The sequence below is a fragment of the Saprolegnia diclina genome, assembly GCF_000281045.1.
Source record: "Saprolegnia diclina VS20 unplaced genomic scaffold supercont1.33, whole genome shotgun sequence".
Classification (NCBI taxonomy): domain Eukaryota; phylum Oomycota; class Saprolegniomycetes; order Saprolegniales; family Saprolegniaceae; genus Saprolegnia; species Saprolegnia diclina.
Window position 1 is genome coordinate 418,716 of NW_008246100.1, and position 25,825 is coordinate 444,540.

Genomic DNA, 25,825 nt, shown 5'->3' on the forward strand with positions numbered 1-25,825 from the left:
TTTCTCCCTCGTCAAGCTGGCTTTTACCTCGCCGCCTTTACGTCCAACATCGCAGGTTGTCGACATCTACGATCGACTACGCTCTGCAAGCAGTGGGCCAGTCAACTCTACACCTTGAAGCCAAACAAGCCTGCAATAGCCCGTATCGGAAGTAGAACACGGAAAAATGCTCGTAGGGTGGTCCTTACTCGAAGATTTTGCCGCCAACGTTGAGCTTGGTCGTCTTGTGCGCCGCGGCAGCGTGGACCTCGAGCCGCCCTTTCTCGGTAGCCTCCGACGTGTGGAGCTCGCACAACCGCCAGAGTCGTGCCAACATCCGTGAAGACCTTGGTGATTTCCGCCATCTTGGCCAAGCCTTGCATCGCACTACACCCTTGCATATGCAAAACCTTTATCCCTTGGACCGACACCAACGTCCACCAAATGCGTCTTTTGACTGTACACGTGGTGAAGGCTAGCGTCGCCTCCACAAAGCGCTACGAGCCAACATCACAACGGTCGAAAATGGTGCAGAACAGAGTCTTGGATGATGGAGAATGATACGTGCTACGCCTCGATCAACGAGTCCATCTGGAGGTAGTTGAGAAGATGGTGGAGTTGCCGGAGGGCCGTGGGGGGGAGCCCCTTGGTGTTGAGCGAACCTTGGCGCAGCGCATCGAGAGCGTACTCGAAGTACGTGGCGTCTTGGTCGATAAAATAGGCGCCTAATGCGATATTTCGTGAGGACTAGAAACAGTGTACATGTTGTTTACCGTCGTCTTCGCGGGGGGTCCAGTGACCTTGGGAAAGCATGGCGCTAAAATACGAGTCGGGCAGCGTCAAGAGTGTTGCGCGACTCGTCTCAAAGAGGATGCCGCCAACGTTGAGGCGGATCGTGTCGTCGGCCACGGCCGCTTGCGCTTGCGTGAGCTTTTGAACTGTGTTGCGGCGTTGCTGGGCCACTCGCAGCGCCGCAACGTCGTCTTCAATGGTCGCTGCCGTGCGGAGGTACTCGTCCAGAACCACGTTCATGGCCAAGCGGCGCTGCTCTTCCTGCTGCCGGATCTTCTCGACAGCAACAGCAATCGTCGATGCCTCTGCCGTAGTTCGCGCATCTAGTCATGCCAGCTATAAACGAATGTGCATGCACTGGACACGTACTCGAGAAGCTCGAGTTGGGCGCCGCACTCGCTGCTGTCCCAAACGAAAAGCCCACGCCTGGGGTCGGGGCAGAACCAGACTCAAAGTCGTCACGCCGCATCTGGATGTTGCTATAAGGGTTGCTGCGCTTGGTACTGGGCGCTGGTGTACTCGTGCGACTGGAGGCGGAGCTGGCGCGGCGGGACGACCGCTTTGGCGAGCTCACCGACGGTTTGGGCTGGAGCACCCACTCCATGCCGAGCACCTGGAGCGTGTACGTGAGCTGACGCATCGCCGACTCGGAAAGTCCGTCGACGTCCAAGACGCCCGTGCGAAGGTACGCCATGACCCGGTCAAAGTACTTGTAGTTGCCATCGATAAAGTACGCGCCTAGCCACACCTTTTTCGCTGATACTTTGATATTTGAGGCAGTACCGTCCATATTACGGGGCTGCCACGTCTCGCTCGTCACCATCGCGTAAAAGAACGAATCAGGGTGCTGCAAGAGGTTGTCTTTGCCCGTCTCAAAGATGCGGCCACCGACGTTGAGCTTGATCGTGCGCGGTGCAGTCGTGGCAGCGGCGGTGGCCCGCGTCCGTTCGGCCTGCAGCTGCTCGTTGAGAAACCGGAGCTCGGTCAGTGACGCAATAAGGCTGGCTTCGATGCTACCGCATGCGTCGTGGATCTCACGGAGCGCGACGTCGTCGACGGCCAGTGCGTCACGCAGCCGCTCGATCGTCTTTTCGTGGCTCATGATGCTCAGCGACCGGTTCTCATGGACCGACGACCGCGGCGGCGGCGGCGCGCTCTTCATGTGCCCAACGTACCATTCGACAAAGTCGGCGCGCGAGATGCGGTCATCGACGCTGAGCTGCGTCGCCAGCGCACACAGCTCGGGTGCTGGAAGGACGATACCGGCGTTGGCGAGGAGGGTCGACAAGAGCAATCGCGCGACGTACGTCGGGCTCTTCTCGGGCGCGACCGCGTTGAAGATCGCAATCGCTTCGTTCGCCAGCATCTGTACTAGCGTGTCGTCATCGATAGCGGCAGGCGCCGAGTGGGATGTCTTGGCCCTTGGCGTGGACGCGGAGGGCCGAGTAGTGGCCTTGGACCCGGCACGGCTGCGGCGAGGTGCTGGCGACGTCGTGGACGCTGTCGCACCACTGAAAGGTGTCGTCGTGCCAAAGACGAACGGCGTCGATGGAGGCGTCGACGTACCAAAGGAAAAGATGCCGCTGCCACCAAGCCCCACCGCCGAGGCCGCTGCAGCCGGAGCTGGCGCCGCGCTACCGAAGGAGAAGAAACCACTGCCACCAAAGCCGGTCGCCGGTGTTGCCGCAGCTGCACCCCCAAACAAAAAGGGCGCTTCTGGCGTCGCTGGCGTTGCTGGTGTCGCTGGCGCAGGCGACGGGACATGCATCGCGACCGGGGCCTGGCCCGTCGTCACCGACGGTACACCGCCCAGCCTCGGCGCCGGCACCGCGCCTCCATCGAGCACAGGAAAGCGAAAGACCGGCGTTCGAGGCGACGGAGGCGACGGCTGGTCTGTGGTTATCGGCGTCTCGGGCGTCATCGGGCAAGTTGAAGCTGGTGATGCTCGCAAAGCCCGACTGGCCAGAACAACCGAGCTGCAACGCCCAGCGTACACTATTCCAATTCAATTGACAGATATAGTGTAATATTGAAGTCCCTCCAACGGCCCTGGAGAGCACGTGAGAAGCGTCACCTCTTCATAGTTGGGCGAAGATAGGATGCATATTGCAGGATTGTCCAGGGTTGCCACAACATCGGCGCGAAAGCAGCGAGAGGAGGTAGGAGCGCAACAGCACGCAGCGTTTGACACCATTTGCGTGCGACCAGATGTACACTATTCAACGCTTTGCTTGGCCGATCTTCCAAGGTTCTCGCATTCCGCAAGCAGACCATGGGCTACATTGGCGTCAGCGGGGCTCCGCTCATCCTCATGCTGGGCGACTCGATCACGGAGATCGCATCGGACCCCCGCCGCCAGGGCTTCCAGGCGCAGCTCATGGCCGACTACGTGCGCAAGGCCGACGTCGTGAACCGGGGCATCTCGGCATGGACGACCACGTACACTACCTGCCTGGCATGTCAATGGCTTCTCATACGCACGGTAGAAAGTGGCTGCGCGTGCTCCCCGACCTGATTGCCGAGTGGAAGAACAAGCAGCCGATGCTTGTCGTGATCTTCCTCGGCGCCAACGATGCGTCGCTGCCGGACGGTCCATCGCACGCCAGCTACGCGTCGATCGCCGACTACAAGGCCAACCTGCGCCGTCTGATCGCGTCCTTCAGCGACGCGTATCCGCAGTGCAAGTACCTCCTCTTGACGCCGCCGCCCGTCGACAACCGCGCGTGGAGTCCAGCCGATAAGCTCGACGCGGTCACGGCCATGTACGCAGCCGCCTGCATGGACGTCGCCGGCGAGCTCCAGATTCCAGCCATCGACTTTTACAGCGCAATGCATGGGCAATGGGATCTCTTTGGTGACGGCCTCCACTTCAACGCCAAGGGCATGGTACGTGCGCACGAGATGATCACGTCTGCGATCAAGCACGCGTACCCGCACATGACGCCCGACGCGCTGCCGTACGAATTTCAAATCTAATCGCACCAGATAATGTTTCTGCCAGATTGCAATACCACTACCAACCAGATTCAGACCGTGAAAGGTCATTATTGTTGAATCAGACTAGAATACAAACGGAAGAACGAGTCCTACTCGATGGGGTCGGACTTGTAGTAGAAAATCGCTTCGAGCTCGTGCATGTGGGCAAGCGTGTCGCTGCGGCCCATCTGGAACTGCTCGTACGCCCAGTCCGAGTTGGTCGAGACGAGCACCCAGTGCGGCCAGATCTCACGCCACGCGCGGATCTGGAACACGTGCGACGGGAACGCGTCGGCGTGGGGCACCGGCGCGTTGTTGGAGACGCTGCCGTCAATGTACTTTTGGCCGCGAAACTCCTTGACCCAGTTGGGGTGGTACAGCGGCACGTGGCCTGAGGTGAGCATGCAGTCGACCATGTCTTCGTTGCACGACCATGACGTAATGAGCTCGTTCTGGAGGCTCGGCACTTTGGTCACCGAGCAGTAGAAGCGCTTGTCGGCGATTTGATAGGCGTCCGGCGCCAGCGTCTGGAGCATGTGCTCCTTTGTGAGTGGGATCCACGATCCAAGGCCATGGTACGTCTTGCGCTTCGCGTCGCGGATGAGCGCCATGTTGGGCTCGTGGAAAAACGTTTTGACGTCGAGACCAAGCGCGAGCACGAGCGCGGGGAAGCACCCGGCCGACGACCCGGAAAAGATCGCCGACGAAAGGTCAAAGTGCTCCTACGCCACCGCCATGGCGCCTTGATTCATATCGTTGGCCGAGGTAGTACCTGCACGACAGAGGCGACACCAAGGAGGTAGTTGTAAAAGCCACCGCAGCCGCCAAAGCCGATCTGGACCGGCTCGCCACGCTTGTAGCTTGGCATGACCCGCGCTCGCTGGACAATTGGATGCTCAATGGGCGCGGCGCCATGGTCCTCTTCGTTGTCGTCGTCAGCAGGCGTCTCGTCCGCCGTCCAGAACATGTCGAGGCAGCCGGCGGACGGCAGGAGCGACGGGAGGCGACCTGCGAGGTGGCGCATGACCTTCCATACGCCAGTCGCTGACGACTCGTTGCGCTTGCGCTTGTTGGAGCGCGACGCTTCGGGCGCGTCGTCGCCGGTCCAGAGAGCGTTCATGGGCACAGCGGCGCGGGAACGTGGCAAGTGACTGCGAAGTGTCACCGGACTGCTGGTTCAAACTGCGCAAGGCCATTGGCCAAAATAGTCATGAATCCAGTCTCGTGACGTTCTTTTAACCAATCACATTCGTTGTCGACTTCAGCATCAGATCCGGCAGCCATTGGCCAGATGGTCGATTATGGCCAATCGTCGTCGGGCCTTGTGCTTAGTAATATATGCTCTCTAAAGTGCGAGATATTTTATCTCTATTTTTGTATATCCAACAAAATTCCAGTGGCGTTCTTAAGACAGCCCATCAACTTGGTCGCGCAAGCTGCAAGCGCTCGAGCCCGCTACGCCCGAGACCGGACCGGGTTACGATCGACCGCCGATGCTAGACGCTGGATACACAAGGAGCTATGAGAAGGCTCCGTACCAGTCTTTGATGTGGTTGGTAGCATCATGCTCGTGTTTTTACATCATTTTAGCCAATGGCATCGCGTTGTCGCTGGCGGTCCACGTGTGCAACACGCAAGGATCGTTGCGCGTTGCCGAGCTCACTTTTCTCCGAGCCCCTCGCCGCCTCCATCATGGACGCTCTCTGGACCGACGACAGCCGCCCGTCGCACAAGCGCAAGCGCGACGCCAGCGACGACGCCAACCCGGTCTGGAAGTACGTCGCTTCGACGCTCCAGGTACGGATGGGCTCTGATGCTACGGTACCATGCGCAGTTGACCCGATCGCATGTAGAAGCGCGTGCGTGTCCCGACCTATGTGCCGTTTGCGTCAACGCTCAATGCGTTCTGGGCCGGTGACAACGACGACAAGGAGGCGGTCGAGGAAGCGAGCGTCGAAGTCCCGCGCCCACTCGGCGTTCGCGTCGAGCCGACGCACGCCCGTGGCGCCACGGTGCAGATTGGTTTTGGCGGCTGTGGCGGCTTTTACAACTACCACTTGGGCATTGCGTCCGTCTTGCAGGTACCGCCTACGTCCTTGACACCACGCACGGACGCCTTGTTGCGTAGGAGCACTTTGACTTGACCAACTGTGTCTTCTCGGGCGCGTCGGCTGGCTGCTTTCCAGCGCTCGTGCTTGCGCTCGGCCGCGACGTCAAGTCATTCTTCTACGGCCCGAACCTCACGCTGGTCCAAGACGCGAATGAAAAGACATTTTACGGCCTTCGCGACTGGATTCCGCTCACGAAGGAGCATGTACTCAAGACGCTGGCGCCGGACGCGTACACGCGCGTCGACAACAAGTTTTTCGTGTCGATCACGCACGTCCCGAGCCTCGCGAACGAGCTCGTGACGACCTTTACGTCCAACGAAGACATGGTCGAGTGCATCCTTGCGTCCGGGCACGTGCCCATCTACACGAACGAAGTGCTCAAGCCGTACCGCGGGCAAAAGTACGTCGACGGCTGCGTCTCCAACAACTGGCCCGTCCCGCACGGCGACGACCACCCGTCGCACGTCTTTCAGATCTACCACTGGCGCACGATCTGGCCGCACTGGTGCCTCATCTCGACCAATACGGAGTGGGCGATAACGCAGTTCCAGTGGGGACGCGACGATGCGCTCGCTCATATACACGAGATTGAAGCGCTGCTCCACTACAAGACGCAGTAGACTCTCGTATCGTTGCATGTACTAGTACACGCGGTGTCGTATTCGGTTTTACTACATGTCCATGTAGCCGTTGGGCGTGAAGTCAATGACGCCCTGTGCACACACATCAGCGATCTTGGGAAGAGGAGGAAGCGTCGATTACCTGCTGGCTCAAGTCCAAGACGCGCGTCGTCATGTCCTCATCGAGCTCGCACTGCACGGCGATCGTGCGCGTGAGTGGCACGCCGCATGTGCACACCTTCTTGAGGTTGCCGCATGTGATGCACTTGTAGTTGGCGGGCTGGTACGGGCACACGTGGCCCTTCTTGGGCTCGCCGCAGCGCGAGCAGCGGTAGTTGCCGCGGTTGCGCTTGTCCGTCTCGGCGGTCGCCTCGTCGGCGCCTGGCATATTCATGCTACTATGCTACGACCGGCGAGTTGTGTGACGTGGGAGAGACGCAATCCTTGCAAATTGCTCGAATGGCGTTTCGAGCATTAAAAATATAAAAAAGCAATGCGGCAGTCCAGTCCATGACCAAGACGACCGTAAACAAGCGACACACAAAGTGCTAGCACTCCTCGTGTCGTCGTATTGGCAACGAGCAATGTTGCGTGCGGCGTACTGCGCTATGGAAGCGAGCCTAAGGCCTCGGTCTCGCTATCAAGCGCTTTTTAATGCTCGCACTTCGTGGCAAGCCACGGAGATTGTGCCCCGGGGTCCACGGCGTCATCCGCACTTAAGCGACCCGCTGTACTTGGCCAAAGCCAATATTGTCTCGACGCAAAACACTAGTTGAATTACTACTCCATAAATACAGCTCACTGGTTGTCGACATCTGCAATCCGGGGCTCGACTTCCAGAGACCGCGTAAAGCAAATGTCCTTGGTGGCGAGCTGCAGCGGCGCCGAGAGGTTGTCCTACCGCTGCGTGAGCCTCTCCTAATACTGTCGTCGTACCAAGAGCCGCTTGTCGGGGCTAAAGATGTACGGCGTCTTCTGGCACGGTACGACGAGCCGCACCACGTTGGCCGTCAGGCGGATCTGTCGAGGGTTAGGTACAGGTACATGCCTCCTCTCGCGTACCTTTTTGAAGTTGAGGAGGTCGTTCTGGACGCGGTCTGGGTACTCTTGCGCGACAACGTATTGCTGGATGATCAAGCCCAGGTACGGAATGGACGGCACAGCAACCTCTTTGATGAGCTTGTGCAGCGGCCTATATCAACATGAATGCCCGAGCGGCGTGAAAGAGCAACGAACCGAGCGCCCTTCTCGGTCCACTTTTTGAGCTCTTGCCACAGCGTGCGCACGGCCGGCGGCAAGCGGCCCCACGTCTTCTTCAAGCGAAACACTGACGAGTCGTTGAGCGCATTCATGATGGCCATGAAGCCGTCGTAGTTGCGCAGAGGACTGAGGCACTTGCCCGCGACCTAGACACCACATGTCAAGCATCGTTCTATACAGGTAGGATCATTGTACCTTGATGTAATAGCTGAGAATGGCGGCACGGTCGACAACGTCTTCACGCGCCAGAATCTGGTTGACGACCCAGAGCGAGCACTAGACACACGATTTCAAAACCACAGTTTTCAAATGCACATGGCGGTACGTGGTTGTGCAAAAGCCGGAGCTTGTCGTAAGCCGGTGTTGTCGCCGCCGAGCGCTTGGCACAGAGAAGCTCCGAAACTACAATGTACACTAGTGTCAGCACCTGTAACGACACAACGCAAGTCTGACTCGGAATTTTCTGGAAAAACCAGTGCTGGAGCAGCGTGATTTGGGATGCAACGAGACCCGGATCAATGTCGAGTTGCCTGCACAACCCAATCTCAGATCTCAGATCTCAGATCGTAGAACAGGACGTACCAGAGGCGCGCGACGCGGTCCAGGACCGAGAAGCGGCGCTTGGACGACGGTGCGACGACCAGCACCTTGCTTCCGCGGTTTGCCCCCGTCTCGGGGAGCACGCCAGCGATCGCGAGTCGCTCCCGCATCTTTTCGGCGAGGTCCGACGTCGATACCTTGGGCGCGCCGTTCGGCGCATCCAAGAAGGCCAACGTCGCGGTCGTCGTTTCAAAGTAGGTCGTGAGCGCGCTGTAGTCGCGGTCGCACGGCGCTGTGGTGGCAAACGTCGGGTCTTCGTTGTTGCACGCTTTGACAAAGGGCGCGATCTGGCGGTACGTGAGCCACTGCAGCACGAGCGGGTCGTTCTGGACGATCGCGGGCAAAAGCGCCTTGATGACGCTCGAGATCGCATGGCACAGCGGCCACGTCGACGGCATCTGGCTCTGCAGGTGGTTGACCCAAATGTCGAGCGTGTACAGTGCGACGCGGCGCGCAAACGACACGTTCGCTTCCGGTGCGTCAGCCACAAAGGTCTATCACGCCCAATTGATACCTTAATAGCTTGATACAAACCCACCTCGAGGAACCGCAAAATGTCATTGTAGTCGGTAAAGTGCGTGCCGGCCCAGAGAAAGCTCTCCATGTCGGTCGCATGAAACACGTCGTACTGCACGAGGTACGCGAGGATCGCGGGGACAGTTCCCGCTTGCAGCTCTTCCTTTCCGTCCGCCGTCGTCTCCACGATAAGGTCCGAGGCCGCGTCGCCAGTCATGACGAGTGCTGTCGAGGTCGGCGGGCTGCGACTGAGCTCGTCTCGCTTCAGATCCGTCTTGTCTGGGGAGGCACCTAAGGCATTGCATACCATCAAATTGCAGGTCCATCGATGATTCTTAGTTGGACCTCCGAGAAACGTCGGCTTGGGCTCGAGAAGGGACCCTTGGAACGAGAGGAGGAGGCTTCCGCGCTCGAGGCGGCCGGGTGCGATCGCGGTCGGCAACGTCGCGGCCGCTTGGCTCGCAATCTCAAAGTACATGGCGGCCGTCTTGCCCGTGATATCGGGCGCGTAAATATCAACTTCCGAGTAGCTCTTGAGAAAGTGGTAGACGTCCGACCCGCCGTAGATAGCGGCGTAGTGGATCGGCTGGCGGTACATGTTGCAGACATCGCGAACGTTGGCGCGCTCGCTCAGGAGGAGGCGCACCGTGTCGAGGACGGCGGCCGTGTCCTTCTGCACGTACCCGCGTGTGACGAGCTGGCCGCGCGCGACCGCCATCATGAGTGGCGTCCAGCCGTCGGTCGAGCGCGCGTTCACGTCGGCTTTGCCTTCCGACAAGAGCACGCCGCAGGTCGTGAGGCAAGCAATGCTGGCCGCAAAGTGCAAGGGCGTCTCGCCACGGAGCGAGCGCAGCTCCGTCTCGGCGCCATAGTCAAGGAGCGCTGTCGTGACTTCAGTCTGCCCTTCTTGCGCAGCGCACGCGAGCGCGCAGCAGCCGCGCTGCCAGTTGCGCGAGTTGATGTTGAGCTGCTTCCCGACCTCGACGAGCGTGTCGACGCCCTCGAGACAGCCTTTGTGGGCCAGCAGCATGAGCGGCGTAAAGCCAAAGTGGTCGACTTCATCGATGGCGGCGCCGTGACGCACGAGCTTGAGGATGATCTGCCGGACTTTGTCTGGGCTCATGGACGCGACTTTGATGCTCACTTCTTGGGACGGACCGTCAATGAGCGCGCAGGGGGCGCCGAGCAGGTGCAGCGGGCCGCGCCCGTGGGGGCTCAGCACCTTGGTCTTGGCGCCGTGTTGGAGCAGGTACGACACCACGTTGACATGGAGGCAGCTCACGGCGATGTGCAGCGGCGTCGTGTCGTCGTCCGAGACGTAGTTGACTTCAGCGCCGTTGGCCAAGAGCATTTGGACGCTACCGACCGCGCCGCGCTGGCACGCCTGCATGAGCGCGACGTTCCAGAGCGACTTGTTGGTGCCGAGGATCTTGACATAGTTCGGGTTCGAGATGAACGCCAAGTGAAAAGGCGGCGCCGACGCATTGAGGAGCCCGACCACGTCGTTAAAGGGCCTACAAAATATACATAAAAATCACAAAAATTTCCTCGGTGAGGGAGATACCAGAGCACGACGTTGGTGCCGTTGAGCGACACGAGCACGTGGCCTTTCGAGACGAGGCCGCCAAACGCCGCTTGGCCGTGGGCCGTGATGTTCTTGACCATGGCGCCGCAGCGGTACGTCGACTCGGGCTCAAACCCGAGCCCCATGCGCCAATCCCCGTCCATCGAAAAGGCGACTTGCTCCTTGAAAATGTCTTCGAGGACCGCAGGAATCGTCACGTTCTGGACAAAGTCCATGGCAGCGCCAAGGATCGCCATGGCCGACGCCGAGTGCACGTGCGTAAACCGGTTCTCGATGTGCATCTCGTGGAGCAGGTGCTTGAGCAAGAGAAGGTTCTCAAGCCCGGAATTGACGAGCACAAAGGTGAAGATCGGGATCAAGTCGTCCGTGTCAAGCCGGTTGGTAATGCCCGGCACGAGCGCGTTGAAGCCGCTTCCGTCGGCGCTCGTGGCCGCTTGGTACATGAACTCGGGCGCTGGATGGTCGTCTTGGTACGACGCTTGGATCTCGACGACTGACTCGACCACCGCGTGGTACTTGTCGGACGGCAGCGAGTACGTTGCGACTTGGCCGAGGATGCGCGAGGCCTCTCGCCACTCGGTGGTCGAGAGCTGGTGCTGCGGAATGTCGTAGAATGCTTGGTCTTTGCCTTGGAGCCAGCGCAATTTCTTGTTGAGCGCCGCCTCGTGCTCGGCCTTGACACTCCGGCGCAAATGACTGTAGAGCCCGTCATGGAGCGGAAGAAACACGACTTCTTCGACGTGGCGGTGGATGCAGTGGTGCACCGACTCGAGCGCGTCGGCCTCCGACTCAAAGTGGTCGAGCACGAGCGCCACGAGGCCGTGGGCGTACTTCTGGATCACGGTTGTGCGCATGCTTGCGATAAAGTCACGCAGCGCGCTGAACGCGAGCGACGACCGCGCGTCAAAGTGCTTGACAAACGCCATGCACTTGCTCGCCTCGGGGTTCTTTGGGTCGCTCTACAGCAATATGGTTGCATGTGAGCGCGCAATAGGCAAGCGAGACGTGCGTACGAGAATTTTGCGCAGCTCGACGGCCACCTTGGCGTCCGGATCGTCGTCGAGAAGCAAGCCGGACGAGAGGCGCAGCGGCGCGTGGTTTTGGCTCGGTGTCGACGACGGGTGGTTGGCTGCAATGACGTCCTGCAAATGCACGACCCAGCGGTTGCACTCCTCGTCGTCCTTAGCTTGGCACACGAGGACGTTGAAGCCTTTTACGAGCTCGAAGCAGTGCGGACGCTTGGACTTGCGGATGTCGAGGAAGCGCACGGACGTGCTGGCGTCGTCGAGTGCGATCTCGCCCTTGAGTCGCCCAAAGCGGTGGCTTTTGTAGTACTGGAGGCACGAGAATGGCTCACCCGTGACCGGGTTGCTCTTCATGAGCAGGACAAAGAAGCGCTTCTTCCAGCTTTTCCAGATGTTGCCTTGCTTGACGAGCCAGCCCGAGTGGATGAGGTTTCCCGTGCGCGATGGCGAGCTCGAGGTAAGCGTCGACTGCGACTGCGCGCGCGGGAGGCGTGTACTGCTGCCATGGCGTAGCATGCGTGGTGGTGGTGGCGGCTCCAGAATGACGTCGTCAACCGAGTCGTCGTCGTCCATGTCGCTGTCCTCCATGACGTAGATGGCGGTCCGCGACGTCATGAGCGCCGACGGCGTCGGAACGCTCATGAGGCTCAGGCGCGAGTGATCGACGTCCAAGCTCAGCCGCGCGTCCGCGCTCTCCTGACGAAAGAGCATGCGGATGTCTCCGCGGTACGGGCCCGACGAAGGAGGCGTCTCGCTCATCGCTCGCTCGCGCAGAAATGCAGAATTAGCTTGAAAATTTCGTATTTGGTTCCAGCTGGCGGTCGGCTATTTGCACGCAAATACTTCCTCCCACATCTTGCACAACGTCCAGTGGGCAGCATCCAGCGCGCAACAGATTGCGTCCAAACAGTGCTCTGGCCGGGCGCTAGGTTGCACATGCTTCCAAACGTTGCGCGCGCGCACGAACGAACGTTGGCTTCGGAACGCGGCGGTAGCAGTTGCGTGTTTTTGGTCCACCGAATTATAAAGACAGTGTCAAAGTTGCACCGTACATTGAGTCACCCTCGTCGTCATCGTCACGACCGTCTCCCTGCGATGGCGCTCGTAGCAGCAAGCAAGGCACGGCCGCCTATAGGTCTACGCGCAAGCTGCTGCGCTCGTGACGATGCGCTGCTTGTCAGACGAAAAGCAGCCAGCCACGTTGGCACTGCAACAAACGGCGGGTCGTCGAGTAGCTTTGCGCACCGGCTGCAACCGTGATACCATAGCCCATCAGTGCAATCTGCAGCAGTCGCCTCCATGCGCGCGGCCGTCGCCATCGTTGGCGGTGGCCATTCGTTCGTAAGTTCAATGAGCGGTGCCATCTGAGTCGTCGTGGCACTTGCCACAGAGCGGCCGCGCGCACGACTCAAAGTTGAGCGACCCGCTTCTTCTAGATGGGTGGGCCGTGTTCCACTGCTTCTGCGTATGCTTGGTCGAGCAAGGCAGCGTGGACGCGCCCATGGCGTTGTCCGGAGCTGTGCGAATGGACACCACCCTTTTTGTCACCACATTACGTGGCGGTTTCTGCGGTGGCCACGATCTTGTTGGAGACGAAAGGCCGTACCAGTATGGACGAGCACGAGGTGCCCGAGAACCAAGCCGACGATGGCGAGCGCGACGCTGGCAACGAATACGACGAGGACGGCCGCGAGACGGTCGGGTCCTTGGCCACGACGCAGACCAAGATCAAACTCAACAAGATGATGAACGCGTTCGCGTCGTTTGACGACAACATGCGCATTGGCACGCGCGTACTGCACTGCACCCGGCGACGTGGATCTTATCGCTTCGTGTAGCAACGGCGGGAGCGGGACGAGCACCGGCTCGCCGAGATGCGCGCCGAGATGACGCGGCTTGAGAAGGCGCTCAACGCCGAAATCAAGCGCCGCTTTGAAATGAACAAGTCGCTCCAAGCGCTCTGCGACGAGAGCGTTGCGAATATGACGTCGCGCTTCGAGAGCCTCCTCGCCGACTCGATGGACAAGGTCGACGCGCGCCTCGCCGGCCTCGCCGAGAAGATCCAGGCGCTCGAGGCGCAGTTCGAATATGAAAAAGTCCACATTCCGCAGGTACTCGCGTCAACGCTATGCCTTGTCTGGAGGAGACATGCATGTAGATGATTGAAGAGCGCACGAACGAGCTCACGGAGAAGCTGAGCGCGTTCATGGACGCGTTCGAGACCGAGCGCAAGCGGCGACTCGACCGCGAAGCCGAGATCCTCAAGCGACTTTTTGACCACGAGCAGCTCGTGGCCGACCAGTTCAGCAAGGAACGCCGGGACCGCGAAGTCAAAGCCACGGAGCTCAAGGACGCCCTCGACATGTACACGAAAACGCGGCTGCGTGGCGACGACAAGTTTCAGCGCGTCGCGCAGGAAGAAATCGCCAAAATCCAAAACGCCCTTGTGCACGAAGCCCAGGTAATCACGGTCTTCGGACAACACCGTATGTACCTCGAGGTAGACGCGCGAGCGCGAAGACGACGAGATCATCGACGCGCTCAATCGGTACACGGCCAAGCTCCAAGACAGCCTCAAGCTCATCAACAGCACCGAAGCCTAACCCTTCTCAATGGCATTCAATGTACAAGCCGCGTCTGTATCTACGCATGCTCAAAAGAGGCGGCGTCCCTTGGCCGCGGTGCCCCGGGGCGTCGCGGCGTCCGTGACCTCGTCTTCGACAAACGACGTCGCACGCCGCTTGCGGTTGGCGCGCTCGGGCGGTGTCACGAGCGGGAGCAAGTTGGCATCGAGCGGCAGCGGTGCCTCGGTAAAGTAAGCGTGCGCCAGCGCAGCCGACGCCGAGATACGCCGCGTCGGGTCGAGCGTCACGAGCTGCGTAAGGAGGTCGACGCCCGCGGAAGACAGCGACGGAAACTGGGCAGCGAGCGACGGCGGCGACGTCGGTGCAAATTCGAGGTAGAACGGTAGCGAGGTCGCCGCCTACGACAGCACTATGAGCATTGGAATGCTGTATCGACGTACAGTCCACTTGTTTTCGATGGGATTGCCGAGCGCCTTGAACATGAGACTGAGCTGGTCAATGTCGGACGCACCGTCGAGCCAGACGCGGCGCAAGACGAGCTCGGCAAAGACGCAGCCCGCCGACCACATATCGACAGCATCCGTGTACGTTTTGAGGCCAAAGAGCAGCTCGGGCGGCCGGTACGCGCGCGTGACGACCTGAAAGCTCTTCTCGAGCGACGCGTCCGGGGCGTAAATGGCCATGCCAAAGTCGGCGAGCATGACATTCCCGGTGGGCGACAGCAAGACGTTGTTGGGCTTGATGTCGCGATGGATGACGTGGCGCTTATGGCACTCGGCGAGGCCTTGCAGCACCATGTACATGTAGCTCTTGATCGTGGCCGTCGAGAGCTGCGGCAGATCGTCCGTGGCCTTGATCACCGACTCGAGGTCGCTCTCCATGTATTCAAAGACAAGGAACGTAGCCTCCTCGCCACGGTGCGCCTGGCGCACCACTTCCTTGATCTGCAGCACGTGGCGCGCCGTCGTCAGCCGTGCCATAATCGTCGGCTCGTCGTCATGGGACGACGTGGTTGGTGAGCCAAAGAGTCGCTTCACCGCGACCTTCTCGCGCGTCTCGACGTGCGTCGCTGCGTAGACCTTGCCGTACGTCCCGCGTCCGATCTCTTCGCCGAGCTCGTACTTGCCGACGACGATGCGCTCGTCCTCCGAGTCCGAGTCGAACTCGCCCATGCTGGTGTATCGATTTCTGGATCGGTCGCAGCCTCCGGTTACAGATAGGTTTACCGGATTATTCGTATTCGGCATATGCCACATGAAACAGAGTGCACGCGGCATCGCATTACGGCCCGCTTTTGAAGGCGGCCGAGAAGCCGACACTGGCCGAGAGCAGGCAAGGAGGGCTCAATGAACGTGCTGAGCAATCGTGCTGCTTTGGCGCTTGGCCCGTCAATAGAGATAAAGAGCAGCGATATCAACCGCCAACACCAATGTGGAAGTTTGAAGTTGGCAACTTGAAGTTATAAACTAAAATTAAAAGCTGTGGCCGAAGCGAGGCTTCCATACTTCCTAGTGTGATCGAATTGGCCAGTTGCTGCGTTGTTCACTTGCTTGTCAATCCATAGAGCCCCTCATCATATCGACTACAAGCCTTTCGCAGCTTGCAGCTCATAGCATCGCTACTAGCAGTTGTGTCACCAGCCCATGAACCAGGTGTACCTACAATCTTTGGCCGTCGACGCCGCAGTGGTTTAACGCTAAATACTCGTATCTACACAGCTCTTGAAAGTCGGGACAAAGGTCAATCTTCCCGCAAGATAGACCGAGAAACCGTTAGGATGGACAGGAGTGTGTGGCTTGGGCTTCAGTAGCCAGTGAGCCGCAGTTACCTATTTGCCTCTTAGTACGCACATCGGTGTTTAGGAGGTGTACTCCCGAACATTGGGAGGCCTAGAGGCAACACCTTAACGTTATTGGAACAAATGATTCGACTCAAATGACGGAGTGTTCGCAAGGGTCAGTAACCACTTGGTGTTTGTCGATCGAATATCGTAAAATATCCAATCGAAAGTTGTATTATGGATGATGAAATAGCGCTTCTTAGCGTTTCTGGTGGTTGATAAAGCGCAGCGCGAGATACGCAAGCAGTCGGAAAAACACAATGCAGCCGAGCACGACGACAATGTCGAGGAGCGCGTCGTCGTAGTACATCTCGTACGTGTGTTCCACGTACTGCTTGACAGTCACACTCGTCGCGTTCATTTTCAGCAGCAAAATTGGCGGCACGTTCTTCATCGTTTGGCACCCGAGCTGCGTCGGGTCGTCACCGTTGCATTTCGCAAACGTCTGCGACGTCAGAATCGCCATCGAGTACTTGGGCGGCACGATCGTGTACAGCCAGCGGTACCCCATCGGGATCTGCGACGCGGTCGGCGTAAAGCCCATGAAGAGGAAGAAGATCGAGTTGAGGAGGATGCCGACAAGCGCCGCGACCTCGACCGACGGCATCGCATATGCCATCAACTGGCCCATGTAGACGTTCATCAAGACCATGAGCGAGAGGTTGAAGCCGTAAAAGAGGCAGGCGCCGACCGATTCTTTGAGCCCGACGAACGGGTAGTAGACGATCACAAAGGCAAAGGTGCACACGACCACGTACGGGAGCTCGGCGAGCGTCGACCCGACAAAGTACCAGAGCGCGTCGTACGTCTCGGACGCGCGCTCGCGGTAGAAGGACGCGCGCTCGGTGCCCGCAAGCGGAATGACGCTGTTGAACGAGATCATGCCGACAAAGAGCGACGTGAGGAAGACCATGCCGACACCGCCGGTCGCGCCCGAGAACGTCGTGTAGTCGACCCCGCGGTAGACCAACCCAAAGAGGACTGCGAGGAAGATTGAGATGAGAATGCGCGTGTTGTTGTACGACGCTATGCGCCAGTACATGCGGAAGAAGCGCTGCGTCACCATCGTAAATTGCGTCATCGATGTCGCCGCACGCTTGGAGCTAAATTTGAGCTCGGGCAGCGACGGACTAACGACAGCATGGACCGCAAGCGAATCGAGAAGCGCTTGGCGCTCGGCCGAGCTGTGGAAAATCTGCACATAATCCTTCGGGTGCGCGTTCTTGGCCTCGACGCCGGCGCCAATGACTTCGAGCATCCACGTGGCGGGGTTGGCACCTTCGAGGAGCGGCGGCGTGTCGGGCACTCGACTAAAGTACTCGATCAAGTGACTCGCATGAGGTCCAAGCTCGCCGAAAAAGACTGTGTGGCCGCCGCGTTTGAGGAGGAGGAGCGAGTCAAACATCTCAAAGACCTCGGTGGACGGCTGGTGGATCGTGCAAACGACCGTGCGACCTGTCGACGCGATCTTGCGGATACCCGTCATGATGATCTTGGCCGAGCGCGCGTCGAGACCCGACGTCGGCTCATCCAAGAAGAGCACGGATGGCGCCGCCGCGAGCTCGACACCGATCGTCAAGCGCTTCATCTGCTCGACGGACGCGCCGCGAATGATCTTGTCACCGAGGGCCTGCATACCGAGAAGCTCCAGACATTCTTCGGCAAATGCCATTTTCTTGGTCACTGACGTGGCACTCGCCTGGCGCAGCATCGCACTGAATTGAAACGCCTCGCGAAACGTGGCACTCTCACAGTGAATATCCATCTGCTCGCAGTAGCCAGTCGCGCGACGCACCGCAAGGTCCGTGGCGGGGTACCCGTTGAGCAGAATGTCACCCGTGATCGTGCCGCCCGTTTTGCGACCCGCAATGACGTCCATTAAGGTCGTCTTGCCGGCGCCCGACGAGCCCATGAGTGCTGTGATCGTACCCGGCAGCGCAATTCCGTTGACATTCTGTAGCAGCTTCAGATCGGGCTCACCCTTCGTTGGGTTGGGCACCGAATATGAAAGGTCTTTGAAGGCCAGTGTGACAGGGGCGATTGACCCCCGGGGGCTGTCGTCGACGCGCACTGAGACGGCGTGTGTTGGTGTCTTGGGCACCGCCGTGTACGTATCGTTGGTCTCTGGCTCCAGCACGATCGGAGCATGCTCGGCGCTGTCGTACTGTACGTACTCGAGCGTCACATAGGCCAAGAGCATAAAGAAGACGTAGCAAAATGCGAGGTAGATCACGGCATACCAGACCCAGATCATGCCAGATTTGACGCCGTACTGCTTGAGCTGCGCATTGCCAAACGTGTCGCCAAGAATGCTACAGTAGTCGATGCCCTTGTACTTGCAGACTTGAAACTCGGGCGCCGAGTACTGGTTGATGGCCAACGCGCGAATGCACCACGCGAGCGGATCGATCCAGTAGATCCAGATAAAGTACGGGGGCATGTCATCCGCCGACATGATAAAGCCCGCAAAGAGCACAAAGAGCAGCACCGACACCATTGCAACGGGCTGCGCAACGTTGGGATTCGGCGACAGCGACGCGACAAAGAAGAACCACGTCGTGAACGCGAGGTTGGTCACGAAGAGCAGGAGGAGGTACGTCAGGAACGACGCGGCATTCGAGGTGAAGCCCGTGACCCAGTACATGACCGAGCCAAAGAGGATCGTCTCCAGGAACGCAAACGGTACTTGGGTCGTGCACTGCGCTAAAATGAACGACGAGGTCCGGAAAAAGTTGGCGCGCTTTTGCTTGTAAAAGATCTCGCGCGCTTCGACGTGGCCCGGGATCGCGGGCAGTTGGCCGAGCGCGAGGAACATGACGGTCGTAAAGATGACACCAAGCACGGTGATGATCTGGTCGGCATCGACTTGGTAGAACGACGTCGAGTAGAGGAAGCCCATGAGCAGCACCATGACCATGCGACTCAGGACAAACTCCTTGTTGCGGAGAAAGACCGTCACTTGGCGCTTCACGAGGAGCTGCGTGCTTTTCCCAAACGAGCCAAAGTACGCGGGCAGCAACGCGAGGTGGTGCGTCACGTCGTGTGCGAGCGCGGGGTTCGTCGCCGTCGAGTTGACGTATTCCAACATGTTCGCATAGATGGCCGACGCTTCAAAGACCGCTGCGTACTCGCTCGGGAGGCGCGGGATGGAGAGATCCGCCGCCGCAATTCGGTACTGGTCCTGCTGCGGCGTACCAAGGTCGAGCAAAAAATCAGCGACATCGCGGTGCAAAGGGCACTTGAAGCCGAGCGACTCGAAGTACTCCAAGCACGTGGCGCGCGGACCGTGGTACATGACGTAGCCTTCGTTGAGGAGGAGGACCTCGTCAAAGAGGCCGTAGACTTCGGGCGACGGCTGCAAAAGCGCAATCACAATCGTCTTGCGGAGCGACGTGGCCATACCTTTCTGCGCCTTGACAATGTCGTACGTCGCTGCAGCGTCCAAGCCCGTACTGATCTCGTCCATGAACGACACCTGCTTCATGCCAAACTCCATCTCGCCGACCGTCACACGCTTGCGCTCACCGCCCGAAACACCGCGGAGCATGCCGTTGCCAACGATCGTGTCTTCACAGATCTTGAGGCCCATCTGACGCGTCACGACGTCCGGAAAGACCGCGTAGAGCGACGTTAACACGGATTGCGCCGCCGTGACGGCATTGGGTGGCCCTTTGGTCAGCGCCGACGCCACATGCGGCGGCACGCGTGCGCCGCCGCTGCACGCGTGCGCAAAGGCAAGCGTCTCCTTGACGGTGAGCGTCGCGTAGTGGTAGTCGCGCTGGTGCACGTACGACGCAAACTGAGGCACTTTGGCTCGGAGCGCTTCGAGGGGCGAGCCGTTGTACGTGATTTGGCCGCCGACGGTGATGTTTTTGGCCATGAGAAACTGGGCACTCAATAGCTTCATGAGCGACGACTTGCCCGAACCGGGCTGGCCAAGCAAGAGCGTCGTCGTGCGCGGCTTGAAGACACCAGTCATCGGGTGCAGCACGTCCTTCCGGATCGACCGCTTAGCCGCAAAGAGGCCACGCACCGCCTTCTTGAGCTCGTTCACGAGGGTCGGGAGATCGGGTCCGTCCTTGGCCGCGACGACCATTTCGGCACAAATCGAGAGATTGTGGAACCGAACCTCGACCTGCGGCAGCGGCTTGTCCATCGCGGCTTCAAGCTGCGCCGCGAGGGTCGCATGGAAGGCGTCCGAGCCCTGCGCAAGAAACGAGTCAGCTGTCGCCATGGGAGATCAACCAAAAGTGGGCATCTCCCCAGCACAAAAAGGCCCAAGATTCTACCAACGGAACGGTTTAGCATGGCGGGTATTACTCGTCGGTTGCTTTGCGCACCCGATTAGATCATGTTGGAGGCGCCGTCGACATTGTGCTGTTTGATTGGTCAAATATCCGGCATTTGACCGGATATACAGGAATGAATGTGATTCCGCGGGAAGGCCAACAGCTCGCTCGGTCGCTCCTCGTCGGTCGTAGCATGCAGGTACTACACGAGGTGAATATACTTGACTCTCCGTTATACCAAGTAGCCCCTCTCGTGGCCGTCCACGTCGTCGCCTCGTGTTATTCCGGCGCGCGTTTGGCCTTGCAGAATCGTTTGACGACGGTTCGCGCCATTGCCCACAATCTGAAACCGCCTGATGATGGCATTCTCCAGCCCCATCATTGTGCCCTTCCTCTTTGTTTTTGTATTGGTCTTGAGAAGCTTACCGAGATAGGGTATGGATTATGCAACCTCGGGTTTCCATCCTTGCGTCGCCGTCGTTTCGATTTCCATTGGTGGTCGAGGGGGCATATAATATCTTACTAGTATGCCCTAGGCGGTATTCTTAGTTAATATAATATCTTATGCCCTAGGCGGTGCTCTTAGTTATAAATGATATATCGGCCACGGTTGCGCTAGCATCGCCGTTGCGGGCGAGATGAAAAGCCCACTCGACTCTGGTGCGTGGAGGAGCAAGGATCAGGATGTGGCATTTGCCGAATTTAAAACCGGCCACGTCTTTTGCCGTAAACGTGGCATATGCCACGTATTGCCATTTCGCATCACATGGCCGGCTTCCTTCGACCGCTCATGGTCGCGCTCCTTGCGCTCGCCGTCGCCTGCATGGCCTTCGGCCAGGAGACGCTGCATGAAGTCGACTTTCTCGAAGACTACTTCTACGTGGAGGACATCGACGTCGGCGTCCAGACTGCGCCCGTGCCGGAAGGCCTTCCCGCCGGACGCATCGAGCTCGACCACGACCACCTTCAGCCGTACATGGACCTCATCGTGAGCGCAAAGCGAACGCGCCACGTACTCGTCTTTCTCTCGACCTCGCATGAGGCCCGCGACTCATTCTCGCGCGCGGTCCGGGCGCTCCAGCATCGCGACGAGGTCGACATGTACTTCTTCGCCGTGCCCCTCGTGGCGTCGGATGATGCGTTCGAGATCACGTTCAAGGACGCCCACAAGCTCTCGTCGATCCCGGACGATGGGCTCCACATTCTCGCTACCTTTGAGCCCAATGCACGCTACGGCCTCCAGATTGGCCGCGAGAACGCGCGGCTCGTCGACCCGTCCGTGCTGACGCCGAGTACGTGGACCGAGAAGTTATCGGGTATGGTGCAAGAGATGCTGGCGCCGCCCGTCGTGGTCAAGCCCTCCGACTCCTCACTCTCGTCGCTTTTCGTGTACGGCGCCTTGGCGTACCTCGTCTTTGTCCTCCTCCCGCGCATGTACGCGAACCGCGCGTCGATCCTTCCGGTCGTCACGAGCCGTTCGACGTGGTTCCTCGTCTGCGCGTTCGTCATGTACCTCTCTCTCTCGGGTACGCCTCTCCCGTTGTCTCCAACCGAGCGCATCCTGCTGCGTCCTAGGCACCTTCTTCACCATCATCCACGGCTCCCCCCTCTTCTACTTCAATTCAAATGGTATATTCTACCGCTGCCGCATCGGATCTTCCTCATCCTCATGGTAGGCTTCTCGCTCATGCACCCGTCGTCGCAGCGGCAGTTTGCGCTCGAGGGCTGGACGCTCGGTGGCATGCCCCTCGCGGTCTCGCTCGTGCTCGTCGCGGTCTCGGAGGCCATGCCGTTCATCCTCGGGCCCGACAATCGGTTCCACGCAGCGACGGTCCTCCTCCTCGCGTTTGCGTTGCTCTGCTTTTTCGAGCACGTGCTCTTTACGACCAAGAACCGCTGGTACCGCCTCTTCTAAGCCGCGTTGGAGTACTTAGGTCTCCATGGCCTTTTGCTGCGCTTCGACAATCTTCTCCATAAAGGCGTTGACCGCGTCGAGCTTTTCTTGGCAAATGTTGTGCACTTGGTCGCAGTACGCGATCGCGTCGGCCGAGCTCGCGAGCGCCGACGACTTTTGGAACACGTCGAGGTGGTCCATCTCGACGTTGAGGTTGAGAAACATAAAGTCGAGGAACCCGCGCTGCGCGTCGAGCACCGAGTCGAGGAGCTTCTTGAGCGGCGGGTCGTTCTCGGTGTCGGGGACGCCCATCATCGCCGCCGCTTCCGCGTCTGGCTCGGTCGCCTCGCCTAGCGTGTGCTCGGACGCCTCGCCAAAGCTGCTGCGCGCCACGTCGCCGCCGTCATACGACATGTGGCGCTTGGTCAAAAAGACCTAATGGCACGGGTACTGAGCTCAACGAGGTTGATGACAATCTGTCCTAATATGGGTCGAACCTGCGTCGGGCGCACAAACACGCCATGCTTGTCTTCGCAGCGGAAGTAGTACTCGCCCTTGATGCTCCCGTCATTCTTGCCCGACGGCGTGTCGAGTTCGACACCGAGCCAGAGTCCTTGGAACCCAATGACGTCCCCTGCCCAATGCACTCGGTTGTACGAAGCTCTCTTGAGTATATATGTAAGGGTACCGATGAAGCGAACCGTGCCAAAGAGCTCCTTCTCTGAGATGCAGACGCGGTCGCCGACGTCGACGTCGCGCTCGTCACTCGTGTCATGGCCAATGCTCTCGACTTTGTCTTCAAACTCTGTGTTTTCATCGATCGAGTTGCTCTATTCTCGGTGAAAATGAGGATAAGGACGCGGACGAAGAGGACGTACGGCCGAGTAGGCCATGGCGGGCATGGCGTCGACGAGCGGGAGCGACTCGAGGCGCCGCTGGATCTTGGGATCGAGCGCGTTGAAGAGCAAAATCGCGCGCTTCGAGAACTTTTGCGTGAAGCGCTGGTAGAGGATATGCGCATGCGCGCGCACGGACGACGACGCGTCTTGGAGACCGGCCTTGAGCCCGACCTCGATCTGCGTCACGTCGTTCTTGTCAAGGACCGCGCTCCAGTGCACGAGCACGAGCGCGAGGAGGCTGACGCAGGCCTCGCGGATGTTCTTGTTGCGGCTCTCGGTCACCATTTCGACAAAGTAGCGCAAGGTCGGGCCTTTGGTCACGACGTTGGCGACGAGAAAGTCAGCGCACTCGCCGCAGTACGTGCCGCAGACCTTGTTTCCACCACCGCGCACGTCGATAAGCACGGGCAGAAGCTCGCGGGCCAGTGGCGCCATCGAGTCGCGCGAGACCTACGTGAGGATAGGACGCTTCTTGTTTTTATCTCGAGGTGACGTACGCGGGCGATGATGGCGAGGATCGTGCAGACGGCTTTGACCATCTGCGAGCGCAGATCTGTAATGACGTCTTTGAGCGGCTTGAGGAGCCGCCACGCTTCGGGCGGCACGGTCATCGTGGCCGTCCCGATCGTCACGAAGAGGTCCTGGATGTCCTGGAGCGCTGCCTGGCGCTTCTGCCAGTCGTCCGGGTGCTTCTTGATCGTCTCCATGGCCGTGGCGACGCCATTAACAAACTAGGATGAGGCCAAGATGAGGCCACGCGCAGGGACGATCTCGGCGCCTACGCTCGTCGCGCTCATGCTGCGGGAACTGGCGACGAGCAAAACACCTCGTCCGGATAAATGACATGGTTTCGGGAAAAACGCATATCTTTTGACACGCAATTTTGTGATTTTACACTTTGAGTGTGGAAGCTCGACATCAATAGCCGCACCAGGTCAATGCTGGGTGCGTGAGGCACTGGGCGACAGTCCACCCGCTGTAGCATGCGCGCGTCGGTGGGTAGTAGCAGTTGGTGCATGCGCCGCAGAGCTGCTAGGGGGCAGAGGGCGTCTTGCCGCACCGCACCACGTGTACGCAGCGTTGGCAACGCACTGCGTTTGCGTCCACCCTGCAAAGCACGATTGCGCGTAATAGCAGTTGGTGCACGTGCCACAGCCAATCACTGGAGTGTTATTGCTTGGTGCTGGTGTGATGGGTGCAGCTGACGTTGGTGCGGCGGTTGACGATGCGGGTGAAATCGAGGGAATGGACGACGCATGTGTTGGCGCCACTGAAGGCCTGCCCAAACCGTCCAGTGCTTGGCGCGCTGCCTTGGAGAAGACGTAGCCGTCGTGGCTGTCCCAGTTGATGCTCCACGTCATGACACCACGGTACGTCGGGTACGTCGTATTGGGCTGAATCGTGTCGCAGCCGACGCCTTGCGCGAGGCATGTCAACGCCCGCTTGACAGTCTCTGGCGTCACAAAGCCCCGGCCTGCCGACGACGGGCCCGACGGAACACCGAACGAAACCTGGTCCGGACGCAGACCGTTGAACTTCCAGCCAGCGCCATAGTTGGTCTGGAACCCCTCGATGAGCATGAGCGAGCCGCCGACGAGGCAGTCGACCGTGCCTTCGTTGAGCGTGCGGCCGTCAATGTAGACAAAGCCGCCGTTGTTGTAGTACTGGACGTGGATCTGCGTGAGCTCGTTGCGGAGACCGTCAATGATCGGGAGGTACGCGCCCCAGATACCGCTAAACGCTACGTAGCCGCCCTGGACGTACGGGTGTTCGGGCGCCATCGAGAGGTAGAACGAGTCGCCGATCTTTTGCTTGAGCTGCTTGACGCCGTTGATGAGGTTGTTGATGATCGGGAGACCTTGCGAGACGCCGTTCTCCAAGTCAATGTCGATGCCGTCAAAGCCATACTTTTTCAAAATGTCGTAGGTCGTCGAGACAAAGTTGGCCGTCTCGGTCGCATCGCCCAGCGTCACGGCACCATTTTGGCCGCCGAGCGAGAGCGCAACGATCTTGCCGGACGCTCGCAACACCGCAATGTCAGCAATGAAGGTCGCTTCCGAGCCCGCGCCTGGGTCCAGCGTCAAGCCGACGCTGCCGTTGCCGAGTGCGCTTGCAAACGCCACGAGGATGACGTCCCAGTCGACCGAGATTTGATGCAGTGGGTACGTGCTGCCGGCGGGGTTGGTAAAGTCGTGCCAGTACCCCACAAGCGGGTGGCGACTCAGACTGACGCAGCTCTGGAGCAGAAGCGATATCATCAGAAGGCGGTGCATGCTCTTGTGTTCAAATTGGAGACTGCCCGACAGGCCCTTTTGCCCGAATTGCGACAGCGCTGCAAATGTCGAAACTATGACTTTCACAAAAGGCGATGCGGGACCGTCTAAACACGCACTGGAATTCCTCTCTTCTGAGTCGATTACAAATTGCCCAATGTTAAGGGTCCAATAGAAATATGTTGCCAACGCAAGGTTGGTCTGTGCCAGCTTAGCCGACTCCACCAACACTTGGCATTTTGGGTTAACCCAAAGCGAAGCGCCCGATGTACGCGTTATAGGAGCACGTCTGCAATGCGTGCTCGCACAATCGGTCGACGGCAATCTGCTGGTCGGCTGCTGGGCTGATCGCTTACTATGTACACTATTTACGTACGTTTACGGACGCTAATTGAAAAAAAGATCCATCGCTATGCGAGGATTGCACTTACTGCTGGTGCGTCGCCGTTGCCGTCGGGCGCTAAGAGCGAAGCTGCGTAGGCCGGTCTCTATGTGGCGCTTGTCCAGAGCGAGAATTTGACGGCGGCGGTGCGCTTTCTCTGGCCGCCAACTGGCCACCTGGAGCCGTCGTCGACGCTGCT

At 59.2% G+C, this 25,825-nt stretch overlaps 12 protein-coding genes across 12 annotated transcripts; 4 read left to right on the forward strand and 8 right to left on the reverse strand.

The window, feature by feature from the left end:
* Positions 1–505: 505 nt before the first annotated feature.
* On the reverse strand, positions 506–2,761 carry SDRG_10102 (hypothetical protein). The gene is made up of 4 exons (XM_008616074.1): positions 1,555–2,761; positions 1,141–1,509; positions 753–1,094; positions 506–704 (listed from the first exon to the last, which is right to left on the reverse strand). The coding sequence occupies exons 1-4, from the start codon at positions 2,690–2,692 to the stop codon at positions 547–549; spliced, it is 2,007 nt and encodes a 668-aa protein (XP_008614296.1). The 5' UTR covers positions 2,693–2,761; the 3' UTR covers positions 506–546.
* Positions 2,762–3,004: 243 nt separating this feature from the next.
* On the forward strand, positions 3,005–3,848 carry SDRG_10103 (hypothetical protein). Its single transcript, XM_008616075.1, has 2 exons — positions 3,005–3,210; positions 3,258–3,848. Exons 1-2 carry the CDS (start codon positions 3,044–3,046, stop codon positions 3,745–3,747), a joined length of 657 nt encoding a protein of 218 aa, XP_008614297.1. The 5' UTR covers positions 3,005–3,043; the 3' UTR covers positions 3,748–3,848.
* Positions 3,748–4,933, reverse strand: SDRG_10104 (hypothetical protein). Its single transcript, XM_008616076.1, has 2 exons — positions 4,520–4,933; positions 3,748–4,469 (listed from the first exon to the last, which is right to left on the reverse strand). Exons 1-2 carry the CDS (start codon positions 4,865–4,867, stop codon positions 3,858–3,860), a joined length of 960 nt encoding a protein of 319 aa, XP_008614298.1. The 5' UTR covers positions 4,868–4,933; the 3' UTR covers positions 3,748–3,857.
* Positions 4,934–5,155: 222 nt separating this feature from the next.
* On the forward strand, positions 5,156–6,530 carry SDRG_10105 (hypothetical protein). Its single transcript, XM_008616077.1, has 3 exons — positions 5,156–5,544; positions 5,601–5,828; positions 5,876–6,530. The coding sequence occupies exons 1-3, from the start codon at positions 5,341–5,343 to the stop codon at positions 6,476–6,478; spliced, it is 1,035 nt and encodes a 344-aa protein (XP_008614299.1). The 5' UTR covers positions 5,156–5,340; the 3' UTR covers positions 6,479–6,530.
* On the reverse strand, positions 6,530–6,866 carry SDRG_10106 (hypothetical protein; the record flags this gene model as incomplete). The annotated part of the gene is made up of 2 exons (XM_008616078.1): positions 6,530–6,571; positions 6,621–6,866. The coding sequence occupies 2 exons, from the start codon at positions 6,864–6,866 to the stop codon at positions 6,530–6,532; spliced, it is 288 nt and encodes a 95-aa protein (XP_008614300.1).
* A 362-nt stretch (positions 6,867–7,228) lies between these two features.
* SDRG_10107 (hypothetical protein) lies at positions 7,229–12,237 on the reverse strand. Its single transcript, XM_008616079.1, has 12 exons — positions 11,453–12,237; positions 10,419–11,398; positions 9,200–10,368; positions 8,877–9,145; positions 8,321–8,832; positions 8,192–8,268; positions 8,064–8,140; positions 7,934–8,014; positions 7,715–7,884; positions 7,541–7,670; positions 7,415–7,498; positions 7,229–7,375 (listed from the first exon to the last, which is right to left on the reverse strand). The coding sequence occupies exons 1-12, from the start codon at positions 12,221–12,223 to the stop codon at positions 7,277–7,279; spliced, it is 4,419 nt and encodes a 1,472-aa protein (XP_008614301.1). The 5' UTR covers positions 12,224–12,237; the 3' UTR covers positions 7,229–7,276.
* A 276-nt stretch (positions 12,238–12,513) lies between these two features.
* On the forward strand, positions 12,514–14,111 carry SDRG_10108 (hypothetical protein). Its single transcript, XM_008616080.1, has 4 exons — positions 12,514–13,257; positions 13,303–13,575; positions 13,623–13,925; positions 13,969–14,111. The coding sequence occupies exons 1-4, from the start codon at positions 12,901–12,903 to the stop codon at positions 14,065–14,067; spliced, it is 1,032 nt and encodes a 343-aa protein (XP_008614302.1). The 5' UTR covers positions 12,514–12,900; the 3' UTR covers positions 14,068–14,111.
* A 6-nt stretch (positions 14,112–14,117) lies between these two features.
* On the reverse strand, positions 14,118–15,221 carry SDRG_10109 (CMGC/CDK protein kinase; the record flags this gene model as incomplete). Its single annotated transcript, XM_008616081.1, has 2 exons — positions 14,118–14,447; positions 14,490–15,221. 2 exons carry the CDS (start codon positions 15,219–15,221, stop codon positions 14,118–14,120), a joined length of 1,062 nt encoding a protein of 353 aa, XP_008614303.1.
* An 856-nt stretch (positions 15,222–16,077) lies between these two features.
* On the reverse strand, positions 16,078–20,176 carry SDRG_10110 (hypothetical protein). The gene has a single exon (XM_008616082.1). The coding sequence runs from the start codon at positions 20,121–20,123 to the stop codon at positions 16,089–16,091; it is 4,035 nt and encodes a 1,344-aa protein (XP_008614304.1). The 5' UTR covers positions 20,124–20,176; the 3' UTR covers positions 16,078–16,088.
* Positions 20,177–20,944: 768 nt separating this feature from the next.
* SDRG_10111 (hypothetical protein) lies at positions 20,945–22,093 on the forward strand (the record flags this gene model as incomplete). The annotated part of the gene is made up of 3 exons (XM_008616083.1): positions 20,945–21,704; positions 21,754–21,807; positions 21,855–22,093. The coding sequence occupies 3 exons, from the start codon at positions 20,945–20,947 to the stop codon at positions 22,091–22,093; spliced, it is 1,053 nt and encodes a 350-aa protein (XP_008614305.1).
* A 15-nt stretch (positions 22,094–22,108) lies between these two features.
* Positions 22,109–23,768, reverse strand: SDRG_10112 (hypothetical protein; the record flags this gene model as incomplete). Its single annotated transcript, XM_008616084.1, has 6 exons — positions 22,109–22,507; positions 22,570–22,706; positions 22,761–22,902; positions 22,951–23,421; positions 23,469–23,702; positions 23,754–23,768. 6 exons carry the CDS (start codon positions 23,766–23,768, stop codon positions 22,109–22,111), a joined length of 1,398 nt encoding a protein of 465 aa, XP_008614306.1.
* Positions 23,769–24,141: 373 nt separating this feature from the next.
* SDRG_10113 (chitinase) lies at positions 24,142–25,244 on the reverse strand (the record flags this gene model as incomplete). Its single annotated transcript, XM_008616085.1, has 2 exons — positions 24,142–24,249; positions 24,294–25,244. The coding sequence occupies 2 exons, from the start codon at positions 25,242–25,244 to the stop codon at positions 24,142–24,144; spliced, it is 1,059 nt and encodes a 352-aa protein (XP_008614307.1).
* Between the last annotated feature and the right edge of the window lie 581 nt (positions 25,245–25,825).

Bases quoted from the DNA above. Each gene is read 5' to 3' on its own strand.
- SDRG_10104 (XM_008616076.1), bottom strand. From the start codon at position 4,867: ATGAACGCTCTCTGGACCGGCGACGACGCGCCCGAAGCGTCGCGCTCC. The intron at 4,470-4,519 runs GTACTACCTCGG...GCGGTGGCGTAG, and splicing joins GTGTCGCCTCTGTCGTGCAG to GAGCACTTTGACCTTTCGTC.
- SDRG_10105 (XM_008616077.1), top strand. From the start codon at position 5,341: ATGGCATCGCGTTGTCGCTGGCGGTCCACGTGTGCAACACGCAAGGAT. The intron at 5,545-5,600 runs GTACGGATGGGC...GATCGCATGTAG, and splicing joins ACGTCGCTTCGACGCTCCAG to AAGCGCGTGCGTGTCCCGAC. The intron at 5,829-5,875 runs GTACCGCCTACG...CTTGTTGCGTAG, and splicing joins GCATTGCGTCCGTCTTGCAG to GAGCACTTTGACTTGACCAA.
- SDRG_10107 (XM_008616079.1), bottom strand. From the start codon at position 12,223: ATGAGCGAGACGCCTCCTTCGTCGGGCCCGTACCGCGGAGACATCCGC. The intron at 10,369-10,418 runs GTATCTCCCTCA...TATATTTTGTAG, and splicing joins GGCACCAACGTCGTGCTCTG to GCCCTTTAACGACGTGGTCG. The intron at 7,885-7,933 runs GTACAATGATCC...TGTGGTGTCTAG, and splicing joins TTCTCAGCTATTACATCAAG to GTCGCGGGCAAGTGCCTCAG.
- SDRG_10110 (XM_008616082.1), bottom strand. From the start codon at position 20,123: ATGGCGACAGCTGACTCGTTTCTTGCGCAGGGCTCGGACGCCTTCCAT.
- SDRG_10108 (XM_008616080.1), top strand. From the start codon at position 12,901: ATGGGTGGGCCGTGTTCCACTGCTTCTGCGTATGCTTGGTCGAGCAAG. The intron at 13,258-13,302 runs GTACTGCACTGC...CGCTTCGTGTAG, and splicing joins ACATGCGCATTGGCACGCGC to CAACGGCGGGAGCGGGACGA. The intron at 13,576-13,622 runs GTACTCGCGTCA...ACATGCATGTAG, and splicing joins AAAAAGTCCACATTCCGCAG to ATGATTGAAGAGCGCACGAA.
- SDRG_10102 (XM_008616074.1), bottom strand. From the start codon at position 2,692: ATGACGCCCGAGACGCCGATAACCACAGACCAGCCGTCGCCTCCGTCG. The intron at 1,095-1,140 runs GTACGTGTCCAG...TGGCATGACTAG, and splicing joins GCCCAACTCGAGCTTCTCGA to ATGCGCGAACTACGGCAGAG. The intron at 705-752 runs GTAAACAACATG...ATATCGCATTAG, and splicing joins GACCCCCCGCGAAGACGACG to GCGCCTATTTTATCGACCAA.
- SDRG_10103 (XM_008616075.1), top strand. From the start codon at position 3,044: ATGGGCTACATTGGCGTCAGCGGGGCTCCGCTCATCCTCATGCTGGGC. The intron at 3,211-3,257 runs GTACACTACCTG...TACGCACGGTAG, and splicing joins ATCTCGGCATGGACGACCAC to AAAGTGGCTGCGCGTGCTCC.